The 13135-nt window shown below is 39.0% G+C and overlaps 1 protein-coding gene across 3 annotated transcripts in view; it reads left to right on the top strand.

Annotated features, from left to right (window-relative positions):
• Nucleotides 1-9673: 9673 nt before the first annotated feature.
• The window catches only part of NT5C2 (5'-nucleotidase, cytosolic II), a 65101-nt gene continuing 61639 nt past the window's right edge, over nucleotides 9674-13135 (top strand). Inside the window, exon 1 of one of the 3 annotated variants that reach the window (XM_087872846.1) lies at nucleotides 9674-9703. Coding sequence is in view for 1 of the 3 variants with exons in the window: in XM_087872845.1 (XP_087728971.1) it covers nucleotides 10280-10395 (116 nt within the window). In the remaining 2 variants the exon portion in view is untranslated. Of the gene's footprint in view, nucleotides 9704-10258; nucleotides 10396-13135 lie in introns of those variants that run through there. The other 2 variants (XM_087872845.1, XM_034439993.3) reach the window with 2 other exon arrangements.

Below are 13135 nucleotides of genomic sequence, written 5' to 3'. Positions count from 1 at the left end.
AACTTCAGGGATCCTACAGTTTGGCCAGCTTTGGAAGGGAGAAGCTGACAGGAGACACTTAAAAGAATGTAGTCCTCATTGGATTGTTGACTTAAGGTGGTGGTTGATGTGTGTGTCTTCAGGACACAGAGCCAGATAAGTGTGAGGATTAAACAGTGTTAGGCCAGGTCGGAGGCCGAGAGGTTCTCAAGAGTCTCATCAGAATAAACGAGAGCCACCTAATTGGTGTTTAGGGTTCCATTAAATAAAATCCAAGAAGGCAGAAACGGAAAGCGACAGCTGGAGAATGAAAGACAGCTGGTTGCACAGTTAGTAAAAAGAATGGGTGGAAGACCGAACTATTTCATGTTTATGGCCCTGCTTTCACGCCCTACTCTTGCGGCACGCATTCCCAGTTAATTTTAACACGGCTAGACTAGAAGAAATGCTGATGGAGCTGTCCATTTTGCCGCAGTGCTGATGTCGTTCCCACTCAGCTACCCCTGGCGGATGAAAAGAGTTAGCGCAGCCTCTTTCCGCTTTTACGTTCAGAATCGGTAATAATACAAAGAAACAGTTCTTTTTAGAAATCTGTGTCTATTTTATACTGAATTCCAGCAGTAATACTGGTGTTAGGAGCAAGTGCTTTGCTTTAGGTTGCTTGAATACTCCAATACAAAATGGCACGTTTCTTGTGTCTCATATCATCAATAAAGAAATTAAAGAAAACCTATGGTGTTTTTAATTGCAGATTAATTCTTCATATAAATTGCCTACTTTTTAAAATAGTGTTTGTAATATATATATATGCAAAAAATTAAAATCTCGGGTGTTTTCCTGTGTCATGTTAAATAAGTTAGTTAAAATGTTTAAAATTCTGGTTAAAATCCTAGCTTAAAATCTTCCAAAAATCCTTACAGAGCACTCTGCAAGGTCCTTTAAAGCCTTAGCTAAAATCCTACCAGTACCTTAAAAGTTTTTTCTTTCTAGCAACGTTTTGACAGGCTGTCAACCCTGTCATCTTCAGGCTCTTGTTTAGTTTAGAAGCTATGGGTGTGTTGCGAGGTCAGAGCTGTCGCTTTTCTATGTTTGCTGCTGCTGACGTATGCTGGTTAGCCTGTAACTCTGTGTCCTGATTGGAGGACAGCAGTTTTTCTTCCTGCTTCCTCATCCTGGCTGTTTGGCTACGTGTTACAGGCCTAGCTTTCTCACGTTCTCTATTATTATCTGTCTGCTGTAGAGGGCAAAGGATTTTGGTAGGCATCCCAGCACCCTTGATAGTTAGTTGAGATCTCAGCCTATCTTCTGGCTCAATCCTCTCTCTCTCCCTATTGCTAGCCACCCTCTGCAAAGAGGGAAGAATTCTGGCAGGCCTTACAACACCACTGGTTGCTTGTTGGAATCTCTGCCTCTCTTCTGATGTTAACACTCGAGTTTCTCTCAGTGCAGGTCCCCAAATACTTGATAACCTAGAGGCGTTATCTCGTCTGTTCATATTCTGCGGCCTCTTTTCAATTTCGATGGCCTCCCTGATTATTCTTTTGTTGAGATGTTCCTCATATAATAGTAAATAAAATTCCACAGATTATAGCCAAGATGCTGAGTTATAATTGTAAGAGAATAGATAAAATCAAACTACAGCAAAACAATATCCCTGAGTTCCACGTTGATCAAATATTTCAATGGAATGGCCAGTAGTATCAAATACTAGATGAGTCAACAAAATTAAGACTCTCCCTCACCAGTTCCTGGCATCGTGGTGACCAATGTTAACAAAAACTGCACCTAAAGGAATAGAAAATGGAACAATTATCTTTTTCCCAATAAAAATTAGCCTGGAGTTTCTATTACTTGTATTACATTTTACTACATGACATCGATCAAACATGCAATACTGAAATCTTTTAGAAAATGGTAACAAGTCTCTCCTGGTGGAATTGGATATAAGAAGTATGGAACCTTTTTTCTGAAAAATTAGTGCACAATATTAAATTATCCATATACAAGGAAACCAAGATAAGATTGCATGTATGTTTTTTAAAATTTTCTTTTACATTTACTGCATACCTCTAGGTCCTCTCCACAGTATAAATCCATGATGGCAAACCTGTGGCACAGGTGGCACGCAGAGCCCTCTCTGCTGGCACGCCAGCCGTCGCCCCAGCCCAGCCCCACCATGTCTCCCGCCGGCGAGCTGATTTTTGGGTCTCTGCCGTGCATTCATGGGGGGATGCTCACATTTGATTTTGTGGGCTGCGTGCACACACACACACCCATGCCCTGTTTTGGGCCTGAAAAGCCTCCTGCATCAACCTGGAAGCCAAAACAGGGCACGGGGGGTGTGGCGCATGCATGGGAGGGGTGGGCGCATGCGCAGGGGGCGCTTACATTGCATTTTGGGGGTTCAGGCATGCATGTGTGCATTCGCGTGTGCGCACTTTGGGCACTCGGCACCAAAAAGTTTAACCATCGCTGGTATAAGTAAAACTGTAGGGGCTCCAAAGCAATAGGCCTCCTCAATGAACTTCCCCAGTTGCAGATCATAGAAAGAGAGGAGGAAAGTCACATGTAGAAGCTGTTTCTCTCTAGCACCTGAACTTTCACAAGCAGCTCAGTAAAACAGAGAGAGTGGTCAAGCAGCAAGCAGTATAGCTACCGGCTTATCCAATCACTTTAGTTCCACTGTACAGTCCAGTTCTTTCTCTTGTTGCTTTCAGGTATTCCACTATAGCAAGGTCATTCCACATTCATTCATTACTTCATTCACTTCTTTTTGTTTCCTTTGCCCTTGGGGCCCCACTAGTGTGATCAATTTCGTTGCAAGTATAAGGAAGCAACAAATGAAGAAGGGACCCAAATTTTCTGTACCTGTGAGCCCTAAGGAGAGTGACTCCCCTCATCTCTCTTGTTTATATCTTGGAAGATGGTCATTCAAAGGGACATACTATTTTCAGAGCATATCATCAGGTTTCCTTATTTATTATTGCTCTCTTTTTAATGTTTATGTTATGGGTTTTAAGTTTGTTTTCAAGAGGTTTGGTTTGAAATTTCACTTCAATAAATATTAGAATAAGCAATGTAATTCATTTCTCCTCTCAATGTACCTTTTACATTGAACAAGCATGAGAAAATGTGAAAAAAAACCCAGTGTTGCTACCTTCGATGGCCTATATATAGCTAGAATTATTATGCTGTATCATTCAAATAAATATTACAAATAATAAGTCTGAAAAACCTATTTTTAGAATATCTGTTTTCAGTCCTGATTGCTAGGAGAAAAGTCCGAGAATTTGCTGTTTTCACCATCCAACAAATTGGCCCCCTCTGAAGCTCTTAACCAATTTAGATACATTTGCTTTACTTCTCCAAGTAGTGATTTCCAAGCGCTTTTCAAATCATTTTTAAAATAAAATGAGGCTCATCCACAAAAACCAAAGAAGCAGCTACCCTATTTACAAACCTTGAGCCTGCTTTCTATCTAAAGTGCAAGTGGACAAACATTAGCAATTGTACAGTTTTGAAGGGTCATTATAATTGGCTACCAGAATGTTCCTTTTTGAGAGGGCTATTCTCCCTTTTACAGTGTGAAATTGTCTGTTGGAGAGCAATAGGTCTGAAATTAGCTCTATTATGTGTTAGCACCTTCTGGCGAGCAAAAACCAAGTAAATGACAATAAATTGGCCCAGAGATTATGGTCCAGAGATTACATTAAAAAACGTGCTGCACCATCATTATCTGTCTGTCTGCTTGCCTTCTCTGCCATTTGGATAGCAGCTTCCTCTAAGGATAGGATAAACTAAGATAAAACGGATGGGAATATTCAAAAGAATGTTTCAAATATGCAGAGGGATATTTTTTTAGGGGAGAGTACAAGTGGTACAGGAATTACCAGCCTGGTTTATTATTTGCACTAAATCGTTGCTTAATCACAATTTATTAAGTAAATCATAACGTCTGGGTTCACACAAAATGCTGAGCCATAACCAAAATAAACCCTATCATCACAGCTTAATGGGGATCCAAATCCATCTAAGCCATTATTTCTCAAAACTCTTAATCCAGGGGATAAAGGCTAATAAACTCTGATAAAAAAAATCAATACCCAGTTTAGTAACCAATCAACATCAGTGACCCTGATATCAGATATGCTGAATTGAGGATTATCCCATTTACCAATTAAATTGATTAAAACTGTTAGTTACAGAACAGAACCACAAGGTTTAAATGAAGAAATATAAAGCTAAATCTTAATTGGAAGAAATTTTAATCAAATGTGATAAAGAAAGGATAGTCTAAATCAAACCTTGGCATTTTACAGCCACAAGGCCACATCTGGCCCTTAGGCTCTCCCTGCCGGCCCGTGTGAAGTCAATCAGAAATTAGAAATCAAGTGTAAATAAGTATCCACCATGCATGCAGGACAATTGCATTGCTTTTATTTTGAAAGTTACTTTTTTTCAATTTACATATGTGCATGTGTGCATGCCTATGCATCTTCACAAGCCTATTTGTCTGGTCTGCAACAACAGTCTCAGTTTCTCATCTGGCCCCTTGGGGAAATTAATTGCCCACTCTTGGTCTGAACTGCTTTGATAACTTGAATCACTAAATGAGGTACAAATATTGAACTAAATGATGCAAAAGACTGGATTCAAAAGTGGCCTGAATAAAGTAAGATATGTGATGTATAATCAAAGAAACATGAATTATCTTATCAAAATATTATAGTAGAGGGAATATTTGCCTCAGACCAGAAGTCTACTCACCTCTATGGCTTCATACACAATGCTATGGCATGGCTTCTTAAATAAATATAATATATACTTTTCCTCAAAGTCAAAACCATACAAACTGCCTTAGAGCTTAATATAACTCATAGGTATGTATCTATTACTGCTTGATTTGGGCTAATTACTTCTCCCCAGTAGCCCATGCCTCTAAAAGTGAATGGATAAAAGATAGACTCACTTGAATTGACTCTGACTCCTGATAGTTATATGCCCATATTTTCCCCGTTAGCAATAATAACGTAATTTCCGTTATCTTTTTCAGGATGTTTTTCAGCTTTCCTGTCCTACAACCCTGATATTTCCTGGCAATCTCCTACCCAGCTATTAAACAACTAAGCCTGTATGGTTTTTAAGAATCTGCTATTCGGCGAGGTGCTGTCGTTTATGAGACAAACAGGGATATTTTGCTGGGTTCACTAGCATAGTATGAAAAAAGAATGTTAATTTGATCAATATTAGGAGAAAGAGAGGGAGATCCTACTAATACATATATAGGATGGGACGTGGGTAAAGAACTGAGTTCTGGAAGCAAAGAATGCAATCACTCTGTCACTAATATGACAAAATATCTTTCAAATTAAAAACATTTAGTACAATCGATTAAGACACATACATTAAAAAAAAATATTGTGGCAATGCATATATGAGCCCTATTCCCCCTACAGCTGACTACCTATCAGGGTGTTGGATGTTCTGTATTTTTTTTCTTTTATACTGCTTTTTGTATTTTTGAGGAATTACTTTATTTGCTTCCTTTTGTCTTCTCTCCTACTTCGATGCTTCACTTACCCATTCCTCAAACATTACAGCTTCTATTTCACTTTCTTTAATTGATTTCCAGTTATTGTTCCATTCCTATTATTCACCAATCTCCTTCTACGCACATTTAGGAAACTGTGGTAAGAAAAACACACGCAGGGCCTCTCAAGTTAACTTCCAGACATATCATTTAGAAATGATCTCAAGTAACATGGCTAAGAAATATTTTGCCTGAGACCTGCCTGTCATCTGTCATTTCGTATAATATTTCAGGAAGTGCACATTTCAGCTCGTCCAAATTTCTAATTTTAATCTTCTGTGTGATATCTTGATAACTTAAAGGCAGCTGCAGATGCATGCAGAAGGGGGGGCTCTTATCCAGGCCGCATAATTGTAAATGGTAATTGTATGGCAGAAAATAGTGCTTTATATCTTTTGGTTGCCATCTACTTGTTGTCCAGAGTTTTGTAGCTTTAATATAGATCAATAATCTGATCTACCCAAATAATTTCTTATTACTTTTGTTCTACACCAGGGGTCAGCAACCTGTGACTCTGGAGCTGCATGTGGCTCTTTCACCCCTCTGCTGAGGCTCCGTCACTCAAAATATGCATTACAACCGCCAAGGTGCGACACCTGCCGGCACACGATTTATTGAACTTTTCAACCCCAGTAGACCAACCATGGATAAATCCAATAAAAGTTTCAGAAGAAAACAGAACATTTAATTCAACTACATATAATAGTTTTGTGGCCGCTCAAGAAATAGTCAGGCACGGGAAGGGTTTTGTGGCTCCCGGTGTTTCCTTTTCTGTAGGAAACAGGTCCAAATGGCTCTTTGAGTGTTTAAGGTTTCAGACCCCTGTTCTACAATGATAAGGTTTGATTTAATAGCTTAAATTTCTAATAAAACATTGAAATGAGGGATCTTTGCAAATGTACTATAGTCAGCATTGAATTTTAAATTTTTGTCTAAAAATTGGGGTTTTGAAATAAAAAAACCCAGTCTACTTTGTAAATAAACCTAATGGTTAACTATCTAATAGATTTCTCCTTTTTCCACTAAAACCTAAAAAACAAACAATCGCCCATTTTATTATATACCAATAATGCAGCTCTATTATTGCAAAACCCATCAGGGTTAAGATGCACACTATGATCCCTAGCCAAATTCTGAAGGGAGGACAAATTATTGATAAACAATTTTAAAACTGAACTTTGGGTTTTCTTCATAATAGAATGAAGACCCAGCAAGAAGACCAGTTCATAATTCCTCTCTGATCAAGAAGAGACTTGAGATTGCCCACAATTGCTCATACAGTTGTTTCTCATGAGGAGACTGCGAGACAGCTGTCACTGGCAGGTTTAGAGCCATCTTTTTGCTCAAACTATGGCTGGCCCACTCAACCATACTTCCTTCCACTTTACATACTTTACTTCACATACCTTCATTTTCTAATCACTTTTGGAACTTGTTTGTTAACTGCTTTTCAACTATTATGAACCTTCGGCTCAATAGGTTTTACAGTACCAGATGAGTTACCTTCAAACCTTAGTGAAAGAAGATTTAAATACAAGTTTAAGGAGTTTTTTTTTCTGGAGTGAAACAGCAGAAGGGTGACTAAAACTTTGATTTTATAAAATATTGATTTTTTGAAATAAGATTTTGGAATTAATAAGAATTCTATGAGAAAATACTTTGTTTTGAATCCTTTAAAAAAACACATGTAATTGCTTTGAAGTTTAGACACTAGAGGGAACCAAAAGGAACTAAATATTTTAATAAAGAACACTTAAATTTGACTTATTAATACAAAATATTTTAACATTGGGCAGATTGAGATATTTTTGAAGTTAATTTTAAGAATGCCTGCCATGATAGATGCACTGTTTTAAATATGTTAAGGAAAAGGAACAAGAAAAACTGACACTGATAGGAAAAGTCTTCGAAGAATTTTGTAAGAAGTGAAAACTAGTTTTAAGACATTTTTAAAGGATTAAAGATCCAGATTGTTAAAAGTAAAAAAGAATGATTATAAAGTTGGTTTACTTGATCAAAACTGAAATGATGTTATCACTGGTAATTCTTCATGGAGTTTGCTGATAAAGACTGAAATGATGAGGTTTTAAAGATTTGCTTGTAGATAAGAGATGGGATGTGGCGAAAAATGGTCATTTGTAGTTTGAGAAGGCGATAGGTTACTAAAATCGTTTATACTTGTAGTAATGAAGGGGGGAGTCATTTCTTTATATATTTCTTTTATTATATTCCTGTTTTTATCTATTTTCTATTTTCTGCATCATTTTTATTTTTATAGTTTTTAAATTTGCATTCATTTTTATTCTTGTAATTTTAAATAAAATTACTAGTTTTTAAAAAGGAAGCCAAAATGATAAGCTTATATATATTGAATACAGAATGGCTAATTAGTTCTGCCATTTTTTCTTAAACAGCTTTGCCCGTGTGTAAAGCAGAGAGCTACTTGAATTATATATTGCAATGATACCCATTACAGGTAGTACTCAATTTAAGATCACCATTGAACCCAAAATTTATGTTGTTAAACAAGAGAGTTATTAAGTGAGTTTTTTCCCATTTTACAATTCTTCTTGCCATAATCGTTAAATGAATCAGGCTTCCCCATTGACTTTTCTTGCCAGGTCACAAAAAGTGATCACATCACCCTGGGACATTGCAACCATCATACATATAAGCCAGTCGCCAAGTGTCGAAATTTTGATTTTGTGACATGCGGATGCTGCAATGATTGTAAGTGTGAAAAATGGTCATAAGTCACTTTTTTCAGTGCTATTGTAACTTTGAATGATCACTAAACAAATGGTTGTAAGTCGAGGACTACCTGAATTTAGAAGTTTCTTCACCATGGTCTGCTGTCTACTACTGCTTTGGAAGGGAAATTCAGAAGAGGCCCTTATAATGACCAATTGTGTCCTTGTGGATCAACTGCAATCTCTAAGTCATGTTTTATTATAGAGCTTCTTCTACAGAGATATTAGGAACAGGTATATTTCACTTCATGAATGAAGACAAATATATGTGTCCCAGGATAAAGTTGCAGGATTCAATCTGGGTTGGTCATGGGGATTCCCTGCAAGGGTGGTCCCTGTGGCTGTGTAGGGAGGAAATTAACTACCAGATTACAAGAACCCAAGTGAGTGGTCAGGTGAGGAGATCCAAACTCATTGGTAGCTTCATATTGCAATGAACAAGGACATACATTCAATTTTGCAGCTACTAAGATTGTTGGCCAATCAGGGACAAAAATAGCCAGGGAAATGATTGAAGCCTGAGAAATGGGCCCCTTCTCAGTCAACAGCTTATCAACTATTTAGGAGCTGAAGGCTTGGCAGCACAAGTAAACCCCAGCCAATGACTTAAAAGCTGGTAATCAACATCCCAATCAACAATTAAAAAGGTACACACAACCAGGCACCACATAAATACCACACACACAATAGCTCAAAACACACATTTTGCTAGAGAGAAGTTCCTTGAGGATGGGCTCTAGTATGAGCCTGAAAGCTCGGAAGACTAAACCTCTGGTCCCAGTGTCCGGAGTACAATGTTACACCTCTGGCAGTGGCCAAATTCTGCCTTTCAGGTCAGAAGCCAAATCTTGATGCAGCAGCAGAACTATTCTGCTCCTGGAAAAAAATATACCAATTGTTTCTTGCCTTTTCCTTTCCTTTTAGTCAGTTTTTAGATAATAACCAAAAAATCCACACACTTTTCCCTTTTGTTTTTGTTTTTTCTGCATTTTGACCCATGACCTTAAATTGAATACATGAAACGAAATGCATGAAAAATAATGAGAAAATAATACAATTTTTGGAAATAAATTTTACTTTTATCTAAAAAACAACAACGAAAAGCCTTAAGCTTTTGCAATGATATTTAGAGGCGCGATTATTCAGACCCAAACTGCTTTATATTACTTTTGAACCGGGTGCTGGCATAAATCGCCCGGGAAATGAATGAAACGCTGAAAAGTGACGTTCCAGTTGGCGAAGTTATCAAACAGCTCCCTCTGTTCGCGTTTTCATTTGCAAAAGCCAATTCTCCTCCCCTTTGCGCATGGCTGGTAGCCTTTTGGCTCTTTTAGGGACGCTCCGCAAATGTTTGCTCCTCCCGTCTGCTATGTTGGCAAGTAAAGTAAGCGAGCTACGGTTAATATGTTGGCATTTCGTCCCTATCAATTTGGATTCCGCATACGGGAAGCCAAAAAATGTGCTTCGTTTGCTAATGTTTATCTGGATCTCCAGCAAAAAAAAGCAGTGGCATTTCTTCATAGAGTCGTTGGGTTGATTGATTATGTGCCAGCAAGGGCTTTTCGATTCCTAGTGGCTACATGATCACCGATAAGATTTTCTCCATGATGTTCTGTTCCCTAACTTGATCTTCCAGGTCTTGATATCTGCCCTTTGGCAAATAAAAAGTGACAAGAATAATTAAGCAAAACACACACAGGACTGTACCCAGCATTTATTTATCTTTTTTGCTAACCTCAGCTTCATTGCTAGACTATAGTTCCCAATCTGCAAAATACGAATTAAGTCAATCCAACAAGGAAACAGCGTCCAGTTCCCACGCGCGCTGATCTTTAGCCCCGCGGGGAAAGCCAGCCCGGAGCCTTAGCCGGTTTTGCGGCTCTGCAGTAGCATCGCACGTTGTCTCTGGTCCCTTAATCGAGGGGCCGGGAGAGAGGGGGGGGGATTGAGGAATAAAGCGATGGAGGGAAGGGCTATTCTTGCGCATGCGCGGCTTTCGAGGTCCGGCGCTACAGCAGTCCTGCGGTTTCTTTTGGGCGAGGGCGAGAGCGAGTGGCGACGGGCGGCCGCGGAGAGGTGAGCGGGGCAGCTGGGGGGGCCGAAGAGCCGGCAGCGACTGTCTCGCGCCCTCACGGGGAGGGGGAAGAGGAAGGAGAGCGGTGCCTTTAAAGCGGAGCTGCCAGGCAAGACGCGGGAAGTCAGATGCCCCCCCCCTCCCCCGCCGACTCCTGTCTCAGTCGGGGGAAGGAAGAGAGAGGGAGAGAGAGGGAGAAGCGCCGTCCGTTTCTTTTTCTTTAGGGACGGGGCTGCCCTTCCCTTTCCCCGGCGGTAGCAGGACCCTCCGGCTGCGCGCGCTCCTCACCCATCTATGCACTTAAACGCAGCGCGGGAGAATGAGTGGTACAAACCCCGTCCGGACTGAAGGGGAGAATCGCCCCGCCGAGTGGAGAAAGGAGGCAGGCAGGTTGCCCCAGTCTCGCAGGTTGAATCCAAGCACGGTTATAATATTCTCTCTTTCTCCCCCCCCCTCCACCCCCAAACATAAGGATAAACATATAGGGTGGAAGATATATACCAAAGTGTCACCTAAGAAGTGACGGGATATCTTCTTGAAGCTTGACCTCCTATATTTCTCTTTGGGAGTGAAAAGTATGGAGAAACCACCCAAACTTCCTTTCCAATCCGCTCATTTTGCGCCTGGCATTTGGAGTCTCACTCCGTGATGGAGATGTGGTATCGTTTTGCTCAGTGCTGCATGCATGCCCACCTTCTCTCACCCGTGTGTTGTTAACAGCAGGGCATGGGGGATCCTTTCAGCCCTAATTTTTTAACCACTTCTCCTCTCGAGTGTGGATCAAAATAAACCTTCAAGATTAGAAAACAGATGGATCTCAAGGATTGATAGAGGAAACAAGGTTCTTTAGAGATATTGGATAGAATAATCATTTTGGGTGTAAGGAATAGATGGGTGTAATCTGTTTTTAGTCCCTCAAAAATCCCTCAAAATCAAAAGTGATTTGCACAGGAACATTCTTTGGCCAATGTAAAGCGCCAGGCAATTTGATGCATAAAATGTACTGCCTGAGTTGCAATCTCTATCTGCTTAAGGCCAGGACTTTTTTTTAAAAAAAACTATACTTTTCAGATGTCAGGTCTTCTGTTCCTCTTTATCTCAATTATAACTTGACTCCAAATTTGCAGTTTTCTCCCCTTATTTCTTTACTGCAGCTATGTACCATTTGCATCCATATCTCAATTTTTCATAGACACTAAAGTTATTTCATTTTCAAGATTTATTATAGTGGGAGCCCCTGTTTAGTTGAGGAAAGGGTTATGTTTTAAACAGTAATGATGGGGAGTGATTTGATTGCCAGAACTTTGCAAAATATTTGGGTAAAAGTGTGTGTTCAGATCAGCTAATTGTAAGATAAAGTGTAGGTTAGAAGAATGCCAGTAATACAGTCAGTTTTATTTCAGACACTGGCATCAATAGCATTAGATTTTGTATTAGATAGGTCCTGTTAAAAATTTAAATACTTTTTTGGTCTTGTGGTTGAGACTGAGCAGTAGTTTGGAAAGACAGCTGACATTTTGTTCTTCATATAATTTCATTGTGCAACCACAAAAATCTGTTGAAAGAGAGGGACAAAGGTTGTATGTAGAGTAAGTATTTGGCCTAGCAAATGTTGGATGTTTCAGAGAAACATTTTACAGGAACTGAGTTGACGTTCTTTATTTAAAAGTAGGTGGCCTTGGGGAAGGTTTTTGCAACAGGCTATTGTTGATAAATTATATCAGAGAGATAACTGTCAGGTTGAGTAAGAGGCATCTGAACATGTGTTTATTTTCCTTTAAGCTTTTAAGAACATCTGTCATTGATGTTCTGTTGCAACATGAAGCAACTTGCAGTAATCATACATTAGCTAAATTGTTTAGTATAAATCATCTGTATTTTGTGGTATTAATTAACTGCAATCCTTGAAACAGCAAATAATTAAACTCCTTAATGTTCAAACGTTTGAACTTTGTTCTTCTACTAAGGACAGCTGACCTGCTGGTCTTTTGTTTGTATCTATAGATGTAAGAATTTCTAATTACTGTGTATAATGCTAAATATTCCTCAAGAACATTTTAAAAATGCTTGCTATTGACATTGGTAACATACTGTATTTACTAAAGGATTATAGGGTCATAAAAAGGGAGTCACTGTATTTATTTGAAGATAATTTTTGCTTATCCCCGAAAATTGGAGAATTGTCTTGTGTTTCTCAAAAATATGATGTAGAAGATTATAGAATGTAGAGGATTTAGTTGAAAGCAAACAAATAGATTACAGGAACACTGGCTGATAATACGGCAAAAGTACAGAAGCTTCAGGAGGAATAGTATTGAACATGTTATCTCAATCCACATTTATCACCCTCATTTATAGAAGGTGCATGTCTGCTTTGAGAACCTCTTCAATCCACATGGATTAAAACTCTTGGAAATTATGATCCTCAGATGATGAACCTGTCCATTGCAGAGACTCTTTGAATTTCCACCACTTTTCCCCCAACTTGTATGGAGTAAGATGAACTGAACAGATTGATCCTCAATATAGCACAAGACTTTTGAAAGAGGAACTTCACAATGTATACCACAAATACGAAGCGGCTCTTTTTGAATCATTAAAGGGGCCATATTGTTTCCAAAAATGGCTTTGGAAGCTGCTCCTGGTTGTCTCTCGTGTGCAAAATGCACACACATGGATGTAAAGGTAGCAAAAGCTGCTTCCAGAGTTAAAACAACTGCTTTAATATTTTCAAAAGATCTG

Source organism: Pantherophis guttatus, chromosome 6 (assembly GCF_059756535.1).
Source record: "Pantherophis guttatus breed Tessera chromosome 6, ASM5975653v1, whole genome shotgun sequence".
Lineage (NCBI taxonomy): Eukaryota > Metazoa > Chordata > Lepidosauria > Squamata > Colubridae > Pantherophis > Pantherophis guttatus.
Note: the sequence above shows the minus strand (reverse complement) of the source record. Positions and strands in the feature narration are given on the sequence as shown.